Source organism: Lepidothrix coronata, unplaced genomic scaffold (assembly GCF_001604755.1).
Source record: "Lepidothrix coronata isolate B3197 unplaced genomic scaffold, Lepidothrix_coronata-1.0 Scaffold31, whole genome shotgun sequence".
In the NCBI taxonomy this organism is placed as follows: domain Eukaryota; kingdom Metazoa; phylum Chordata; class Aves; order Passeriformes; family Pipridae; genus Lepidothrix; species Lepidothrix coronata.
Genome location: NW_016690211.1, coordinates 245,942 through 264,698, shown reverse-complemented (window position 1 = coordinate 264,698; position 18,757 = coordinate 245,942). Strand labels below are relative to the sequence as shown.

The following is an 18,757-nucleotide window of genomic DNA, read 5'->3' as shown; positions in this document are numbered from 1 at the left end:
ACTTTCCGCACCCACCCTCCTATCTTGCTTTCCCCGTGCTCCCTGCAGCCGGGGCGGCCGGCAGGGGACCGGGGTGTGCGGGGGGAAATGTTGATGCCCCCTCACTCCCACCGCACATCTGCCGCGCCACTGCCACATCTGGCCGCCGCCCCGCCGCGGGGCAGCATCTGCCGGCACATCTGGGCGGGCGCGGCCCCTCCCCGCGGGCACATCTGGCGGCGGCGGGGGGCGGCCCCGCGGCGGGGCGGGAGGAGCGGCGGGTCGGCGCAGCCCCGCCGCCGGCCGGGGCGGGCAGAGCCGGCGCGGCGCGGAGGGGAGCGGCGGCCCGATGGGGCGGCCGGCCGGCAGCCTGGCCCCGCTCCGGCTGCTGCTGCTCCTGGCTCTGGGGCACGCCTGGACCTACCGGGAGGAGCCGCAGGACGGCGACAGGTGGGTGTCGCGACAGCGCGGCTGCTTCTGTGCGTTCCCTTCCCATCCACCACCTTCTTTTTCTTTTTCTTTTTCTCTTTTTCCTTCCAATTTTTTTTCCCCCTAATACTACGACTTTATGCCTTTCAGGGAGGTTTGCTCCGAGAACAAAATCGCCACCACCCGCTACCCCTGCCTGAAGCCCACGGGCGAGCTCACCACCTGCTTCAGGTGAGCGCCGCGGCCGCGGAGGGCGGCGGGGAAAGGGGGCGCGGGGCACACTCGTGTCCGCGGCTGGGGGCTCGCTGCCCTCGGGGGAGGCAGCAGGGGACACTCGCGTGTTGGCGTCAGGGCAGGGGTAGCAGCTGTGGCAGCTGTTTGCCTCCCCCCGGCTCTGTGCTAGCCCATCCCTGCGCTCCGACCACCACGCGCACCAGGGAGCAGGTAACGTCGTCGCATCCCTCTCGCGTTCGGCATCTCCCTTGGCGAGTCCTACGGTTATCCCAATGAAAGGTTTTAGTAACTCGCTGCAAACGTCACCTCCAAGACATCGCTGGAGAGGGCGCGTGTGGTTCTGGTTGCCATGTCCCGGGCACCGACAGTCTTTGATGCGCTGAGAGGTACTTCCTCTGACTCGGGTTTCCAGGACCACGTTGGACCTACAGCTGCATCAGTTGCAAGATAATCAGTGAGATCAACTGGATTCGTGCCACAAAGAAGACATTTTCAGTTAAGATAGGTGAATCATACCCTCAGAATGAGCAACTTCTTCAGCAACCAGCTCTGGGGGAGGAATTCAGCAGAGGCCTCTCAAATTAAGTACGATAAATCTTAATTCTGAGTTTTCATTTTTCTGCTGTGTGTTTGAGGAACATCATCTGATTCAATAATGACAGCTGTCCAGAACAGCTGACAGTCTATGTGCTTTTGAAGAAATGTATACGAAATATGAGCACACACGTATCCCTTTACTGATGCCGTCTTGTTAGTCCCGTCCCCACAGATGAGATGTGTCATGCATGAAAGCTGCTTTCTGTGAGAGGTTGCTTTATGGAGGAAACTGTGCTCTGCCTGTGTGTGTATGCTTGTACGTGGCAGGGAGCCACTTATGTATACCAAAATATGACAAGGCACATTAACGCATGTGAAAAGTGTTACAGAGATTGTCCATTTCTTCCCAATGTGTTTTCTGTTTGGCATAAACTCCAAGGAGCTGCAGACACACAGTGCAACAATGTTGTTTGTCCCTCTCTTATGCTCTCAGGGCTGGTTCATGCCCTCCAGCAGCCACAGCTACTTGGAATGGTGTCCTGCCACTGCCCATTTCTTAGCAGCATTAGCTTCCTCACAGCCCCTGGGAAGGGCTCTGCAGAGAATGAACACCACGCTTCCATGTTTCCCTTATCACCTCTCTCCTCTCCCTGGGAAGGTGAGGCAGAGCCCACTTATAAGCAGCTCTATAGCACCCAGCAGCACACAACACCTTTTGGAGAGGGGCAGTGTGTCAGATTTGCAGGGAAGGAGAGTACTCAGTTGAACCTGCAGCATTTCTTTGGTTTGGGAGCAGAGCATGGTGTGGATGAGGTTGTGCTGAGTGGGGAGTTAGTGAATGAAAAAGACAGGGTAGGAGCTGCATAAAGCAGTACACACATGACCATCCTGCCCCTTACTGCATATCCCAAAACCCAGCTGAGGAAAGTAGTTCTGCTTTGTGTGTGATGGATGAGGAGGCTCCACCGACTGCTGCAGACCACCATGCAAAGAAAGCAGGACTGTCCAGCTGCTAAGTCCCCCTTGTACTTTCTTGCGTCTTTGCTGAGGTATTTCTGACCTTTGGGCTCTAGTTGTGCCGAGCCCTCCCTCCCTCCTCAACTCTCCCTCTGCACAATCCCGAGTGGTATTCACCGTCTAAAATCAGTGCAGTTAATGAATGAGCACTTTCAAATTTCTGCACTGAACTCTCGATTGTTTTAGTTCATGTTTTCAAACCCTTTTTGTACCTATGATTTCTAAGTCTGCCTTGCTTTAAAAAAGAAAAAAATTCAATTTCCATATAATCACGTGTTTTCAAGGTCTAACCTTCCAAGTCAGGTGAGGGCTTCATTCCCCACTCTGTGAGCCCTCTTTCATGATGTCCATATGCAAAAGCTCAGGGTAGCATCTCTGAAACAGAGATGTGTGGCTCAACAGAGCAGCTCTGCACAGAGCACATACCTGCACGGAGCAAATACCTGTGCTGCCATGTGTTGTCAATCCTGCCCCTCAGACTTGGTACCATGCTCTGACATGGACCAGCAGTGTCACCCCCCCATGACAGTGAACCTTAGGGAAGAGCAGCGTCCCCACTGCTCCTGGTAGCAAGGTGTGCCTCCAGCAGGCACGTGGGATTACTCTTGGCAGAACACATTTTAATGTAAGATTCATTAATATTTTGAGGTTGACGCTGTTAATGAGATGACAGGAAACTTGCAAGTGTTGACTAATCCTGTGATGCCTCAAGGCAGATTTTGTTTCGTAAGACATTTAGGAACTTTAGGATTCAGTTTTCATCTCTGGAATGACAATTTACACTTAAAGAACTTCAGCTCAACAGAAAATCAGCTGTGGCTTTAAGGAGCTTTTGCTCCAGGTTTCATATAAGCTTGATTTTGATGTTCTAGTATTTATTCTTACAACATTACATTTTTTGTCTTCTTAGACAGCTTTTTTCACAGTATTTCACAATTACAATAGTCAGGTAATTTATATACATTGTTAGAGGAAGATAAAAGGATAGTTAATGTCAGCTTCTCTTTACTATTAGCATACACTCTAGGTCAAAGTACCTTTTGTGTAGAAATTAAACAAACTTACACAAAATTTATCTCATGTCATAACATGTCAGGCGTAAGGCAACATGCACCACTTCTGATGATTTGCTGTGCAATTAGTTAAATGAAAAAAAACCTAAGCCCATATGAAGTCAGATGTCAGAATTCCTGAGCAAAATTCTTGATAGAAAGCAATTTCACCCTTTTATTCCTTCTGCTGGGATTTGTCATGAAAATCAGCATGTTTTCAGAGCACTTCAATAAAAATAGCATCTTTTCATCACAAAAAATATTTCTTGATTATTTTTTTTAACTAGATTTTACTTATGAATAAAGATGAGCCAAATGGAGGGCCAAGCCAAAAGTGGGGCCAAACACTGAGAATATGTTGGCATCTTTCCCTGCAGTCATAGCAACCTTGTACACAATCAGATGGTTTTTTGGTTTGGTTTTTTTTTTTTTTTTGAATGTGTGCTGTCTGGCCCTTGGTTTAGTTTGAGTAAGAATACAGAGAAACAGATGTAAAAAGCAGTGGGAGCTTATACAAAATCTTTTCAGTGAAAATCTCATTTAAACTTTTGTATGTAACTGCATAAAGTACCCAATATACATGTCCCCATCAGGTAGGTACAGAGAAGAATTTATGCAGATCTGTTGATAATGGAATGGTCCAGTAGACTTTGTTTCCTACTGTACAATGCAAAAATTGATCAAATTTGATGAAATTTTGGCAGCATGAGAATATGAGGGCCCAGTCCCTTGTTACTGTCTTCTCCAGCTATTTGGATGTGATGTTAGCCTGTTTCACTCTCAGACAGACTTCTAACAATTTGTTGGCATGATAGATTACATGAATGTTGTAGTTCTCTCCACTGCTTCTTGTGTTATCACTTGCCTGTGACAATTCAGCTTGTACATCCTGGCAGCAGTCCTTTTCATTACGGTCCTTCCTTCATTTTCATTTTAAACAGTGCTACTGTACATTGTTGCTGTGGTCCAGAAGGAAAAGCAGCATTCAGAGCTGTCATCCCCTTTCTTTGTCCTGATCGTGTAGCTGAGTTCGGGTAAGGGAATGGTAGGAATGGTAGTGGTTATGTTTCTTCCAAGTTCAGGAGGATCAACACCTAATCCAGTACAATTTATTTACTGGAGTTGCTCCTTTTTAAAAAACAGCTTAGGAGAGCTAAATATTATATTCAGTTAGAATTCAGAGAGTGTACTGAAAATTATTCAGAAAGGCAATATACAGACTTAACAGAAACATTTGCTAGTGGGAAGCTGTTTGCCCATCACCAGTTTTAAGAAGATTCAAGTTTGAAACAGATGGGAAAATGTGAATATATTTATCCCCTCACTGTGCAGATCTCTTTATCTACTAGACATTTAAATATTGTTGCAAGTTGTCTTGAAAGAATTATTTTTGCTCTTTTTTAGAAGATTTTTATAAAAATAAAGTGTTGAATTAAGAAAACCATGCATGAATCAGGCAAATGAAAATTTGAACCTGGATATGCATAGCCTGGAAGAACACTTTAGCCTTTGCCTTTGTGGGCAAAGGGAAGGTTTGGGATTTTTGTTTTATTTAGAAGAAATTACTAGTCAGTTTAAATTAGCTGACAAAACCAAGTTGACTCTTACATGGTGAGAAAAATTATCCATCTTTCTTTGACATCACCACAAGCACTCCCTCCTTCCTGCATTTTTTGCTGAAAATTAAGTGTGCAAGGAACTTGTCATACACTAATTCTGTGTGTGTAGCAATGGAGAACTGCTCCTGGTCCTTCCTTCTGTGGGACCAGCAGGAAGTAGGAGGTTTAGAATTGGGGTACTTGGCAGAACAATCCTAGCTAATGATTGTAAAATCTCTGTAAAGATAAGACAAATCTTTACATATCATATCTGCAAATAAACCCCATGTTGTGGGACTTAAATCTTGGCTTGGAACTTAATCAGTAATTTTTTTTTTTGGTAGTATTTTGCAAACAAAAGGTCTTTTAAATAGGACCTACATTTCAATGTAGGTTAGCTTCTTCATCTGATAATTAGCAGCTACATGTATTTTGCAGAGGCCTTCCCTGCATTTCAGGTTTTGAATTCTGCTGTAAGGATTTATTCTGCACTTCATAACAAAAAAGACAATTCAAATGTACTGCGGAAGAGAATGCATGTATACTTTTACCCTACTTAGTTCTGATGCTAACTAGAGATTGCATGCCTCAAAAAGCATTTTGTTTTACCCTCTTGAATGCTGATACTGCTAGTGAAGCCTACTATTTTTATAGACTGTATCATTTTGCACATTCTTAAAAGATAAAAGTAATTGCAAGTAAGTTGAATTGTAGCTGTTTCACAAAGAGCAGCACTTTCACTAATATGCCCTTGGGGACCATATGCAATTCCTGGTTCCCGGATACTCAACAAGCATGTTGCAGAGCTTTCCAACATGAGAAAAAGTTGCTGTATACAATTTTTGAGCTTTCAGCTGGAGCGAGCAAGGATAACACTTGGTTGTCTTATCTTGCGACTTTTAATAAATTTTTCTTTTATAGTTGCCATTGCATTTCCTCTCTGAAGTTCTGCTGATCCTTCCAGTCTTAGTAGCACTGAAAGAGCCCCAGCTGATATACTACAATACAACAGTTAAACAGGAAACCTACCTGATTAGAGCAAAGTACTGCTTTACCTCCAGTTATCTGAAAATTTAAGAGAGAATACGATTTCAAATTTTGTTTTGGTTTTAGAAAACTAAACATTATACAACAGCTGTAATTCCACATCTGCCAAGAGTTTCTTTACGTTTCAACAAATAAGCGGCTCTTCTTTTGTACGCAGATTTGTGGTGAAATGCCATGTGAGCTGCTATCTCTGTGCATCACTCAGGGCAGCCCCATCATCTGAAACAGGCCCTTGTAGACTGTGAGCACTACTGGAAAGGGCTGCAGGCACTTGGCGATCAGATTGAAAACAAAGATTTTCAGAATTTAAGAAATTATTCATCCTGTGAAGACGCCTGTCAATATGTTTATAGTATTAGGCCTTTTTAACTCTGTATCAAACCATCACCATGAAAGCCATGTGTTCAGCAGCTCTGTGATGTGGCACATCTGTGGAAGGAGTGCTCTCCAAGTCTCACTTGGACTTGCTGTCCAAGTCTCACTAATTATACTAAGTCATTCACTAGCGTGGTGTTTATGGAGAAATGCAGTAAATGTAAGTGTTCCCCAAGTTAAAAAGTTTCTCTCGTCTTTTACATATTTTTTTTTTTAAATCTTCCAGGAAATTGTCATCACAGGTAAAATTTTTTATCTATCAATAAAGAAAATTTTACTTCAGTGCACTACTTTTTTAAAAAACATTGTGTGCTACAATGATGCCAAGACAGTTTTTCCTAGCTTTCCTAGTTGCTTTTGTTTTGGTTTGGTTTGGATTTTTTTTTATAACTATTGCTTTGGAACTAGCACTTTCAGTTTCATACTTCTGACTGCATTCAGTCCTTAGGTTTGTTTGTTTTCTTTTGCTCTGATTGCCAAAGGAACAGATTGCTCACAGCTTCTGAAACATGTTGTGAATAACTACTGGTTAAGAGTAACACCAATGCCACACAGGTATCTGTAGTTTTCTGTACCACGTTTGGGGGGCAGTGACTTTCGGGATCTCTTCTCTGTCTCAGGTGCTAAGGCACTCCAAAATGAAACAATGTAATTAATGGTCTTTAAGAACGTTGCATAATTCCTGTGAGTGGTGCTTTCAGGTAGGATGTGCTAATTAAAGGATGAGGTCAGGCAAGTGGTCGTTCACGTAGTCCAGAAGTTTTTGATGTTCACATCAAAGCAGTTTGGAGAATTTTAAAACTGGCAAGCCAGGAGCTTTATGATAACCACCTCCCTGGTGGTTTGATTGATAATGAAATCCAGGTGCAATGCATTATAGTTTTCATCTACAGAATATAGGGTTAAATATGAACTGACTTTCCTGGTCATGTCGTCTAGCTCAGAGATTCCAGACAAACAAAATAGTAGCCCCAGGGCCTCACATGGCTGGTACAAAATATGTAATAAAAATAGGCCGCCAAAGGGAACATGACTTTTGTAATTATCCAAAGTATTGTATGTGCTCCCTAAGGTCAGGCTGTTTTGTCCTTAAAAAAGTGATTGGGGTCTCTCTTGGTAACAGGAGGATGTTATTAATACTTTTATTACTGCTCCCATTGTGATAGAGACACATTGAGCAGGGTTGTTCTGTAGTGATGGCAGTCAAAATAGGCAAGACAGAAAAGGCAGGAATGGAAGGATAAAAATATGGAGCAACAAAGAAGAGAGAACAAAAAAACCCAGGGGTATGGAGTAGGCAGAAAAAAGAATTAATACAGCCATAAAAAGAGAAAAATTCCATCTTCTTGGTGGTTTGTGTGACAGATACATATGTGACAGAAAGGAGGTAATCACTCCCCAGAAAACTATAATTAAAATGCTTCCAGGTTTCTATTTAAGCAGAACCCAGGAAAACAAAACATCGGCCAAAATCAGACAAAAACCCATACACACACACCCCAGGGAGGATTCCTGTTCTCCCAACTTGGAGATTTGGAGCTAAGCTACAGACGCTGATGCATCTTCCCTTGACAGCCTCTCCCTTCCTTCCTTCCTCAGTCTGGAAAATCTCTCCCCCTCTCTGTCCTTCTCTGTAAACTTTGGGTTTGTGCAGGGGCAGGAGGGACAACTTACAGGCAGAAATTTAAATTGCCCATTCAGTCTTTGCTCAGTTTGGATTGCCTGCACTCCTTGTCATAGACTTATTGGGAAGTAGCTGAGCATGAAATATTTAAACAACTCTTGGAAAAGCAGATCAAGCTTGCTAAACATCCCAGGTTAGATGGGATTGCCCATATCCTGCTGTGAAAGCCATTGTCCCGTACAAAGACCACGTAGGCAACAGGTTTTCTGAGAACTCTGCTGTGTTGATCTGTTCTTCTGTCACTGCATGTTTGGGAGAGAACTTGCTGTGTGTGCAGAACAGGATCACACAAAGCAGGTACGTGTGAGATGCCTGGTGTGGCCTCTACCACTGATGTACAGATGTGCAGTAACACTGCACCTGGGATATATCTCATTTCAGATTGCACTCGCTCTTGTGCAGTGCCAGTCATTTGGGGCGCCTGTGATTTTGGGTGTCATCGAGACTGTGCTGAATTCTCACATCCTTGAGTATAATCTCCTGGTTTTGCCTCCACTGTAGTGCCCGAAGTCCTGAGATGACTTGTCCCTCAGTCACTGCTGAGTGTTTGATACTCGTGTCACTGCAGCTGGAGCTGTTGGGATGGCACAGGGCTTTGTAGTGATTCAGTGACAGAGAGAAGATCTGCTCTGGAGACCTTTGCTTGTGTTGCTCTTGTCTCCTACAGAACCATATGGGCCACTCCAGGATTCCTCTTTCTAACTGTGCCTACCATCAAAAAACTGTGCCTACCATCAAAACAAGCAAAGACTTTGATTAACTGTAAAAAACCCCTCAAACCTTGCCCCAAAATCTGCTCAGAATTTTATTCTCTGTGTTGCCTATTTTCTGTTTGCTTGGTTTCAGTTTTCAAACTAATAGTGGCTTCTTTTGTAAACTAACAGTAGCAAATGTCACTCTGCTGCTCTACTTTGTCATTTCTTCTGTGTGGTTCCAGTTGTAAGCAGAAATTTCTTCTGTGTGGTTCCAATTGTAAGCAGAAACAATGGAAAGCAGAATCCATGCAATGTTGACTTGATTTCTTCTTGGCCTAGTGAAAGAAAGCAATTTGTTTGCATCTCCTCGAGGGTAACTCTGTTTAACAGTTGAAGAGAAAAACAATTTCAGTTTTAGACAATAATCTCAGAGTTTAGTTGTGTTTGGAAAATCCTTCTTGCTTAGAGTGTTTTCCACGATGTGGTGTTGATTTCATTGTTGATTCTGGTTCAAAAAATGAAGTACAAGACTGTCAAGCATTTAGCATATATCCAGCTATTAAGAATATGTTCTTCTGAGTTTTTTGTTAAATTTAAGTTCTAACTACATTCATTTTAATTGTTGATCTGTATTGGAATTTGAATAAGGTGAAATACACAGCGATTGTATTCATTGTATTAATTTTAGCAGTCACTCAGTAGTAAACACACATCAAACAGAATTTTTCTGCATCCTTTTCAAACGGGCTGGGAGATAAAGTGGTGCATACAGAGTATGTATGTGGGAAAGAGAGGCAAAATCAAAGCTATAATCTGAGTTTTAAAGGGATTGTTCTTGAAAAATGAATAAGCTTATTATAGGTCAAAGGCAAGTTATGCTGCAGTGAGAGTTTTGAGAAATATAGGACAGTATTCATCTGGGCAAGCAAGTGTATTACAGACAATAGTCTTTCTATGGAGAAATTACTGGTGCATAGCTTCCAGTGTAAAACAGCAGTGTTCATGTTGGCTTCATCGTGTCATTATCATCCCTCGAGGGAGAAGGTCAACCACCTAATTCTCCATGACAAGACATGTAAGTACAAGAATTCAGATGGTGCAGTCTGCAAAATGGATGAAGAAATACATTAAATATTATAATAATATTTCATGAGAAAGGTGTATATGCTGAAAATATAGAAATTTGTGAAAATACCCACAAAAAGTGAATCAGAATTCTATTTGTAAGAGAGAGCAAATGTATTTTTTTTCACTGTAAACAGCTTCCTTCCAGGAGCTCCAACATCCCAGTGCTATGTTAAGAACCCTATGATCACATTCAGCACATTTAACGTATGTTTTAAATCTGACATCTTGCCTATTCAACAAGATGTTATTATCATACTCAATTTTCATTATAGAGTTTATTATCATAGCTGCACCAAAATAGTGATGTTGTTTCCTAAACATTGCCCTCTGGAATTCTGACAAAACCCCTTAGTTTAGGGATTATTGCCTTTGAGAGTTGAAATGAGTTCTAATTTAAACAAAAATAGCCAAAGGGAAAATTATTTAATCTTTAAAATAGTATCTGTGGGAAGAGAAAAAAAACAGGTGAAAATGAGATTGAGAGTCTTTGGTAGATCTAAGTGGTTGAGAAGGGGAGAATGAGAAAGAGACTTGAGGGACCAGGGGTCAGTAGAGCTACTGTTTGGTAAATGCTTAATCCTATTGGGAATATGTGCTTTTAACTGCAGCCTCCTAGGGCAGGAGCAGGGAGCAGTGGCAGGCAGAAATGCTGGCAGATTGGGCTGATTTCTGACCTCTGCTTGGAAATCTGTGACATGATGAACCCAGCTATGGTCAGGCTGTTGTTCTGCACGATGGCCCACACAGTCTAGGGGCAAGTGTTGCCTCAGACTGTGACTCTTGTGGTGCCTTTTTTCTTGGCTCCTTGATACGTTACTTAATGTACTGCTTGTATGGAAAACAGTATGTTTGCTTAGGCAGATGTATAAAAGTTGTTTTGATATATATTTGGATTTTAAAAGCTTATTAGGCTTTTTTATTTGTTTCTTTTGTTTGTTTGTTTGTTTTCTTCTGAAGAAAGTGTATGTCAATTCCACTGTGCTTCCTACTCCCTTGGGGCCTGCGGAGATGAGAAGCCTATAGCCTGTAGCTGTTTTCTTTTATTTATTTATTTTTTTCTTTTTAGGGTTTTCATGGAAAAATTCTCATTTCAGGCTTTTCTACTTTTAGAATGAAGAAGCAGAAAATGGAATGTGCTTAGAAATGGAGAAAGTGGGATGCATTTTTATTCTACCTTATCTTGCTTGCCTTCTAGCTTGCCTGATAACTGAACAGAAGGTACTAAACGTTACTTCTGAGAGTGTTTCCCTGCTCAGTGTCACACTTCAGTTCACCACATTTGTATCCTCCAAACAAAATGCAGAAAATTACGGATGACAGAGGGAAACACAGGGACAACCTGACACTTTCCAGTTTTCAGACCTTTCTTTTAAGAGTGGGCTTCAGGAGTCCAGGCTCAGATTCCTCTCTCTGTGGTTAATGAGGAAAATGGGAAAGAGTCACCCTTCAGAGCAAGCTAACACGTGCTATTTCCTCTTAGTTTTAAAACTTCTTAAAGAGAAACGGAAATTTTGCTGTGATATGACTTCAATAAAGAGCTTTACCCACAAAAGTTTCATAAAGACAGACTTGCATTCCTGGAATCTTCTCTGGGCTCGAAGTAGATTCAAAGTGCGGTCAAAGTTTCTCCTTGTATTTCATATTAAATTAGGTCTTTTTCCTCCATAAATTTCTCTGTGTGGCACAGGAAACTGCTGGCATGAATGTGTCTGCAGGACTGGTCCCTTTTGATTTTTGTTAGAAAGCTCACCTCTGTTAAAGGAGGGCTTTCTTGGTCCCTGCATGGGCACTAAAGAGGCTGTATGAAAAGATTTGCAGAGGTTTGCATTTCCGTAGCTCTGCTGACTTCCCTGGACCTACACCAAAGTGCGTCAGTTTGGGACTTCTTCATAATTATTCTTAACATTCCATGAAAAAAAAAGAATGTAAAAAGATATTAAAGCAGATTGAAGGCATCCTACCGATGAAGCAAGTTCTCTGCCTGGTTTTCCAAGCTGAGATTCTTGGCCAGAGTCTTGTTTGTGCTGTTTGTTGTCCTCACAGTGACCCACACTTGAGCTGTAGTTTTACTGACTGTGCTTGGAAGGGTCCTGGATGGTGCCCCTCCAGATTTACATCAGTGGGAGCACTGCAGGGAGGAGATGAGGTTTAACCTTAAGATGGACTTGCCAGTGGTCCAGTTTTAGTTCTAGATCCAGGGGTAAATTTCTGTGCTCCTCAAGGAGCTGTATCGTGCCAAATTCTGCTTTCAGTTACCTTCTAAGATTTTCTGTAGTATGTCACTATTAGCTACTTCTCCAGCTATAAAATGGAGGAAAAAGCCTAATTTATGCCTCTCAGGGAAAAACAAAGAACTTGGTAGCTTACACTGAAGATGTAGCGTTCCTATTATAGAAAAGAAGATTGCTGTAAATCAAATGTTCCAACGACTTGCTGGACTTTGTTTACTTTGGTGATTTGCTGTCATTCCAGTTCAACAAAATACTACTGTTTGAGATAAGAAGGAAAAAATGCTCATTTTTAAAAGTAAATTTTTTCATATCCACCAAGAGACAAATTAGATTTTTGTGATGTTTTCTTATGTTTCTAAAGTATCCAGAGTATTTCCACAGTGGGAGTAAGCTTATGGTACATCACTGGAACATCTCCAGTGAAAATAACTGTGGCAGAGTGAAAAGAGCAGTAGAAAACAAGTAGTCAGGAGCAAGACCAGCTAATGTACACATATATTTATTTACACATCTTTGTTTGCAATATAGACTGCTGGATATTTTTAAGCATCAGGAAAAGTAGGCTTCAAACATTTTCATTGACCTTACAGCCATTACAGTTATAAGTAGTTCCAATGAAAAGAAAACTCTTCCAAGAAATTTTCCTTAAGGACTTGACAAAGATTGAATGCAGGACAAAATATATCTTCAGGATGGAAGTAGAGGGGAAACGTTCCTGTGTTCAGATTCTTCTTAATTGTGTATTAGGTCTTAAAACTCTGGCTGTATTCCATATTGTCCCGTTTGTTGCCTTGCTCTGTAGGGCTTCTCTTTTAGAAGAAAGAACCAAACAAATCTAGCAACCCTTTTATTAAATGCCATCTTGACCTTGCTTCTTGGAAATATAATGGCCCAGAGGATGAAAAATTAGAGCAAGTGTTTATTACTGAAATCCAGTCTCAGTTGTGAGAAGATTAACTGTTTCAAAAGATTCAATATCCTGTCTGCTGCAATGGGATGCATCTGGAAAAGAGCTGCAAAGCCGCGGAGAACTGGAAGAGGCTGCGTAATGTCTTGATCTGCCAGCATGTGGTTGGTACTTATGGGAAATGCTTGAGCACACAAGTTTCAGAAGTGGTCCTGACCAAATAGCACCATCCCTGATTGCCCTGTCAGCTAAACAGGGCTGCTATGGGGAAGACCTAGACCATTGTATCCTTATATAGTCCCAAATGCCCTGTGATAATGGCAGAGAGAAGTCAAACATGGGTTTGGAAGTCAAGTGTAAAATTGGTGTTCTGCAGCTGGATATCAATATCTGACTGAAAAGCTACTTTACCACTGACTTTTTTGTAGGAAAACTGTAGTCCCTAAGCGCATTTTATACAAGGAATGTTTCTTTGAAGAAGCAGGTTCTTGATAAATACAGAAGTAGATGCTAGGTTCTATTAGAAACAGTTTTTGTTTTTAAAATGGCTAAATTGCAGTCTTTAAATAATTTCAAGCTTTTCCCTATTCCTTGAGAGAAAATTGTTTGTCTTTGAAGATAATTTTTCATCTTTTACCCCATAGCAAGAAAACATTCTGCATTTGAAAGACTCCCTGAAAGCTTTCCTGATACTTTTATGGAATGTAATTTAGTTTATTGGACAGAATATATTTTGGTTTTTGCAGCCCTTCTTACTAAAATATGAGTTTTGCAAGTAAATGCAAGATGTTTCTTATTATTTGGTAGCAGATGTGGAGCATGACAGCTTATTTGCCTGCTTTACTCTGACTAAATGCAAATCTTTGAAAGACTTTGAGAGACACAGACACCCGCTGCTTTTTGTTTGAATTTTTCCATGCTGATTTTTTTGATACAACTTTTTTTTTAATTTTAAATTTCCTTCTTAAAAGTAAATTTTCCACAATGTACTTTTCTGTTAACTGCTCTGAGGTGGTTGATGGACTGCAGTTGGATGGCCAGTCATTCCCTTCGTAAAGTCAATGTTTAGACAGAAGATTAGCCATGGAGCCCATAGTTTTTCCTTCTGCAGCATATAGCTGAAAATCATAACAAAAGGAAATTATTTATAAACTTACCATCTCAGCTGTTGAAGTTAGAAAGGTTCTGGCAATCTCTTAGCTGTCTGCAATGGCAGAACATGGATTCTCTTGGAAGAAAATTAGGTTGAGATACGACAGCATATACACCTAAAAATGCTACATAAATTGCTGTCTGATCCAAGACAGCAAGAATACCTTGAGCTTCTTTTTTAGTCCCTGTGAACAAAAAAATTAGCTAGAATCAAAACCTCTTTTGCACCACCAGTGTAAATTGAATGTAGCTCCGTTGGCTTTGATTGAGCTTCCCTAGATTTATGCTGCTTATAATTATTGTGAAAATAAGGTTTAGCTCCTGGAACTCGGCTTTTGTGAAATGTCTCCCAGTTCCCATCAGGATGAAATAATTTGATTGTATTTTACAAGGAATCATCTGACTCAGCAGTTGTTGTGTATGAGCAATTTTGGGATTTTTAGCACTCTTCTGCCTCACCATAGATTTTTAAAGTTATTTTTGATTGTGGGTTATCCAGGAATAAAAAAAAAAACAACCAACCAAAAAAAAAAAAAAAAAAAAAAAAAAAAAAAAAAAAAAAACAACAAACCAAAACCACAAAAAACCCCGAAACAGCAACAAAAAAAGCCCCAACAAAAGCCCAACAAAACCTAGCTTTCTTGCATAATTTGTTTGGCTAGTCAGCAGTTCTGGGCTGCTTCTAAATAAATAAATGACGTGCAATTTTTAGAAAAAGTTGAAAATCTTCAATGGACTGATGTATCTTACCTAAAGACAATAAGACACTGTATTTTTAGCCCTGTCCCATCAAAATCAGCATAAGTTTATCCTGAGCCCTTTGATGCCCAAAGAGACGCTCATCCTGCATCTCTGCATTTCCAACTCTCCATGCCCCAAAATAAAAATGATCACAGACGAATTCTTTGTTCAAAATCTGTGCTAGAATTCAGAAAGCAATAGAGGCAGCCTTTCCTCTAGGGTATCCAGAACTGTGAGGAAGTGCTCTGCAGTGCCCCTTGTTATGTCATCCGAGAAGAGCCAAAGGGTGTGCATCTCAGGGGAGAAAACTACATTTTATGTCTGCTTTAAAGATATCACTCTGGTCAGACTTTCTCCAGTTTTCCTAGAGGAATATATGCAATTACTGGAATGTTTGTGCTTTTCTAACACTCTTGCTTGGTGGATCATTGCCTCTGGTACTTACATGTCTGGGAATGAGAGAAAATAAATAATGGTCTAAACTTGGCAGGAATTGATCCCAACAGGGATTACCTAAAACCTTTGCTGTTCCATGTATCCTTTAAAGAGGCAGCTCGTTGTAGGTAAAACAAATTTATCTGACCTAGCGGGAGTATTGTGGCAATTGTCTTTATCAGGAGATGGTGCTGCAAATGAGAGGCTCATTAGCTGGCCAAGGCACAGGAGGGAAGGTCTGGTTACTAGACAACCAGGAACCGGAAAAGTGTGGTGCCACAGTGCACGTGGTGAAGTATTTTCAGTAGTGGTGAGAAATTTTTCATACTGCTGTGCAAACCCTTGGTAAGACCTCAGCTGGAATAGCCTGAGCAATCCTGGTTGTTAACTTGCAAGGATGAGGAGACATACCCAGTACAAGGATTTCAGAAACAGGGACAGCCCATGTGATGGGAAGAAGGAAGTGGTCTAGAGATGGAAAGAAGAAACATCACTCTTGGAAAAGTACAAGCCAGTCCTAGTTAAAAAGTTATATAGCTATTCGACTAATGATCAGTACCAAGCTTTAAGATATGGGTCTTAATGGTTAGATGTAGTGCCATATTCTTGTGAAAATCAGCTTCTGGATTTGCAGCTAGTTTACACTGTGAATTCTGGACATGGTGATGGCACCTTGTAGGCATCTATATGCAAGCACCTGACCTGGAGTGTTCTTCCCTGTGTTGCACAGCTCACATGCTTTCACTAGCCTGCAAAACTGTGTACAGAGTGGTTTTCTTCCTCATATATGTCATGTAACTGACTGTCTAGTGGCCAAGCTGAGCCAGTGTATTCCCAGCTCACATGGGAAGTGCCAGTGCCACCCTCACATCTAAGACACCATCAGCCCCCAGGCTGTGGTCATGTTTCCTGCAGCCTGGAGTTTCTGTCAGTACCAGAAGGGCGTTGGGGACAACACCAGCTCTACCCCCCACACTTGCACTGGTGCCCATGGTTCTACCACTGGTGACTTCAGCAGGATGGAAATCCTCAGACTCATACATCATGGCCTGGTGTCTTAAAATCGGGTGCTCCTTCCTTTTCGGCCTTTTTTTGGCAGGGCTTTTAGCTTTGTTATTGAAAGTGGTGAATGTGGGAAATCTTATCTCTTGTCTGAATGACTTCCATGGCTGTGTTCAACATCCTGTGATGGTGTTGTCTCTTTATGAACATCTCCCTTGTCATTGTTAGCGTGGAACAAATATCCCTGGAAATAAACAAAACAAGGAAATATAGAAAATATTTGCTATAAAACAGAATTGTGTTTCAACTGAAGGTTTTCCCAGGGAGCTTATCAATACACATTTAAAGCAGAGCATGCTTTGTCTAGCCCTGAATGTTGACTTTTCCTTAGCAGGATAACATGGGGTATTTTAAATGTCAGTCTCTTTCATGAAGCTAAATCATGACAAGTCTCCTGTACAAAATTATTTAAAACCTGAAATGGAGTTAGAGCTTTGATGTCATGAAATTACCTGAATTACTGAAAAATTAGATTTTTAAGTAGTTAACAGTGTGGTATTGCACTAATTTTTGAGGGTGGGGAGAAATGTTTGATTATGCTTTTCTCAGTACTTGATCCACAGACCTAAACATCAGTCACACAGTGTCTCCAGAGACAGTTTTGGGTAATAGCCACAATGTCATTCAAAGAACAGAACTTTTGCTCTTTATGAAATTGTTACAAGTGGCAGTTTTGGGATTAAATATCTCAACACACATGTAAAAAGAGATCTTTTTTGTATGCCTGCCCAAATCCAGTCTGGAGGCTGGAGGTACAAGGGTTGGGATAGTTTGGCTTTGCTTTACTTCACTGGGAGAGTGAAGAGGTGGGTTGTCTTGTTTAGGTGATTTTCAGAGCTGCTTGTTACCAGATAGTAAGAGAGCAAAGACTTAATCTGAAGGTTGACTCTCCAGTGACCCTTGAAGTTGGAATAACTGAGAAAGCAGCAGTTGCACCAATAAAAGCTGAAAATTAGCTGCGGGCTAAGAAAAGGGAGATTGTTGCTGTAAGAAGAACTGAACCAATGCCAGCAGAAAGCTGATACAGGAGCGACATGAGCGATACTATCTCCCCAACAGTCGTGACTATGTTTCAGAGGCTGCAAGGTCAGACCCCGGGTTTGCTTAAGGCCACATGGAGACAAAATATATCCTTTCTATACTACTGTAAACTGGGATCTGAAACAGGATCATTAACATTATTAGAATGAGCTCTCTGCCTTGTGGAACTTCTCCGTGTACTTCTCAGCCAAGAAGGACAAAAGAGTCTTTGAAAAAATAGTTTCTACTGATCTGAAATGACTCAATCGCCAGAAAGAGTGAGGCTAAGGCTCTATTTTCTGCTATTTGTAGAAATTGCTCCATCTAGATGATTTTTACCATGAGTAGGATCTTACTATGGAATGAGGAATTACAGGATGAAGTCAATGCAAACATGTCTCAGCTTTCCACTTAACTTCCAACCCAACATTTAGAGCTGTTTTCTCCTGACCTTCTGTATGTAACAGTCATTACCACAAATACCAGAGATTTTGGGGCAGATTCTGCCCTTTTTATTACCTTTTAGGTCCTTGGGACATGAATGAAGGACATCTCAATCATGAGTTACAGTGAGAAACCATCACCGAAGGCATTATGATCATTTAACACAAAGAAGCCCAAGCTTGCCAAATATTTGCAAGTTACTGACACATTTAGTTCTAGGTACACACATGAACAATTTTTTAGAAAAAGCCACCACATGAGCTGATAACTAATTGCAAGGAGGGCTCAGGGTACTGGAAGGTACTAAAAGAGTAATGTAGTCTCACAGGTACTTGGTTTTGGCACATTCTACATGGTGATAGTCCTGTAACTTCATATATCAAGCAAACAGAATGGAAAAAGTACAAGTAAATAAACAATACTGATGGCTTTTTCCAGATCCTGATGAAATCGTAAAGTGAAGTGTAATACTCTGTGTCAATTTAACAACCCGACAAGTTTGAGACCAGGAGGTAAAATGAACTAAGTGAAACATTTTACAGAAAAGTAACGTAGTCAACTTCAACACGTTGTTTTTTGCCTGTTTGTTTTCATGTTTCTTTTTCAAAAAAAATGAGGATGCTCGCATGATGAAGTTACTTGCTGTAGGCCGATGTGTTCCAAAATGCAATGTGGAATAAACCAAATCCCACGCCTGACTTTTGATACCAGCAGGCAGCAGCTGACACTTCAGTGCCACTGAGGAGCCAAGTCACCTTTTCAGATGGATCAGGTGGCTGGAAACACTTCCCACAATTGTATCCTATCTCCTTCTCCAATTTTACTGGTGGGTTTTCTTGGGCAGGGGGAGGAGGAGGGGAGGGGACATGTTTTTTTAATGTGTGGTGGTGCAGGTTTTTTTGTTTTGTTGGTTTTTTGTTTGTTTTGAATTTTTTTTTTTTTTGGGGGGGTGTTTCTGTTAACTGTGTTTGTTGGGGGTTTTTTTATTTT

General features: G+C 41.3%; 1 protein-coding gene across 1 annotated transcript in view; it reads left to right on the top strand.

Moving 5' to 3' along the window:
- The first annotated feature begins 318 nt into the window (after positions 1 to 318).
- The window catches only part of CCBE1 (collagen and calcium binding EGF domains 1), a 96,093-nt gene continuing 77,654 nt past the window's right edge, over positions 319 to 18,757 (top strand). The window contains exons 1-2 of the mRNA XM_017811365.1: positions 319 to 429; positions 559 to 639. Of these exons, the coding sequence (XP_017666854.1) occupies positions 329 to 429; positions 559 to 639 (182 nt within the window). The 5' untranslated portion in view covers positions 319 to 328. The remainder of the gene's footprint in view (positions 430 to 558; positions 640 to 18,757) is intronic.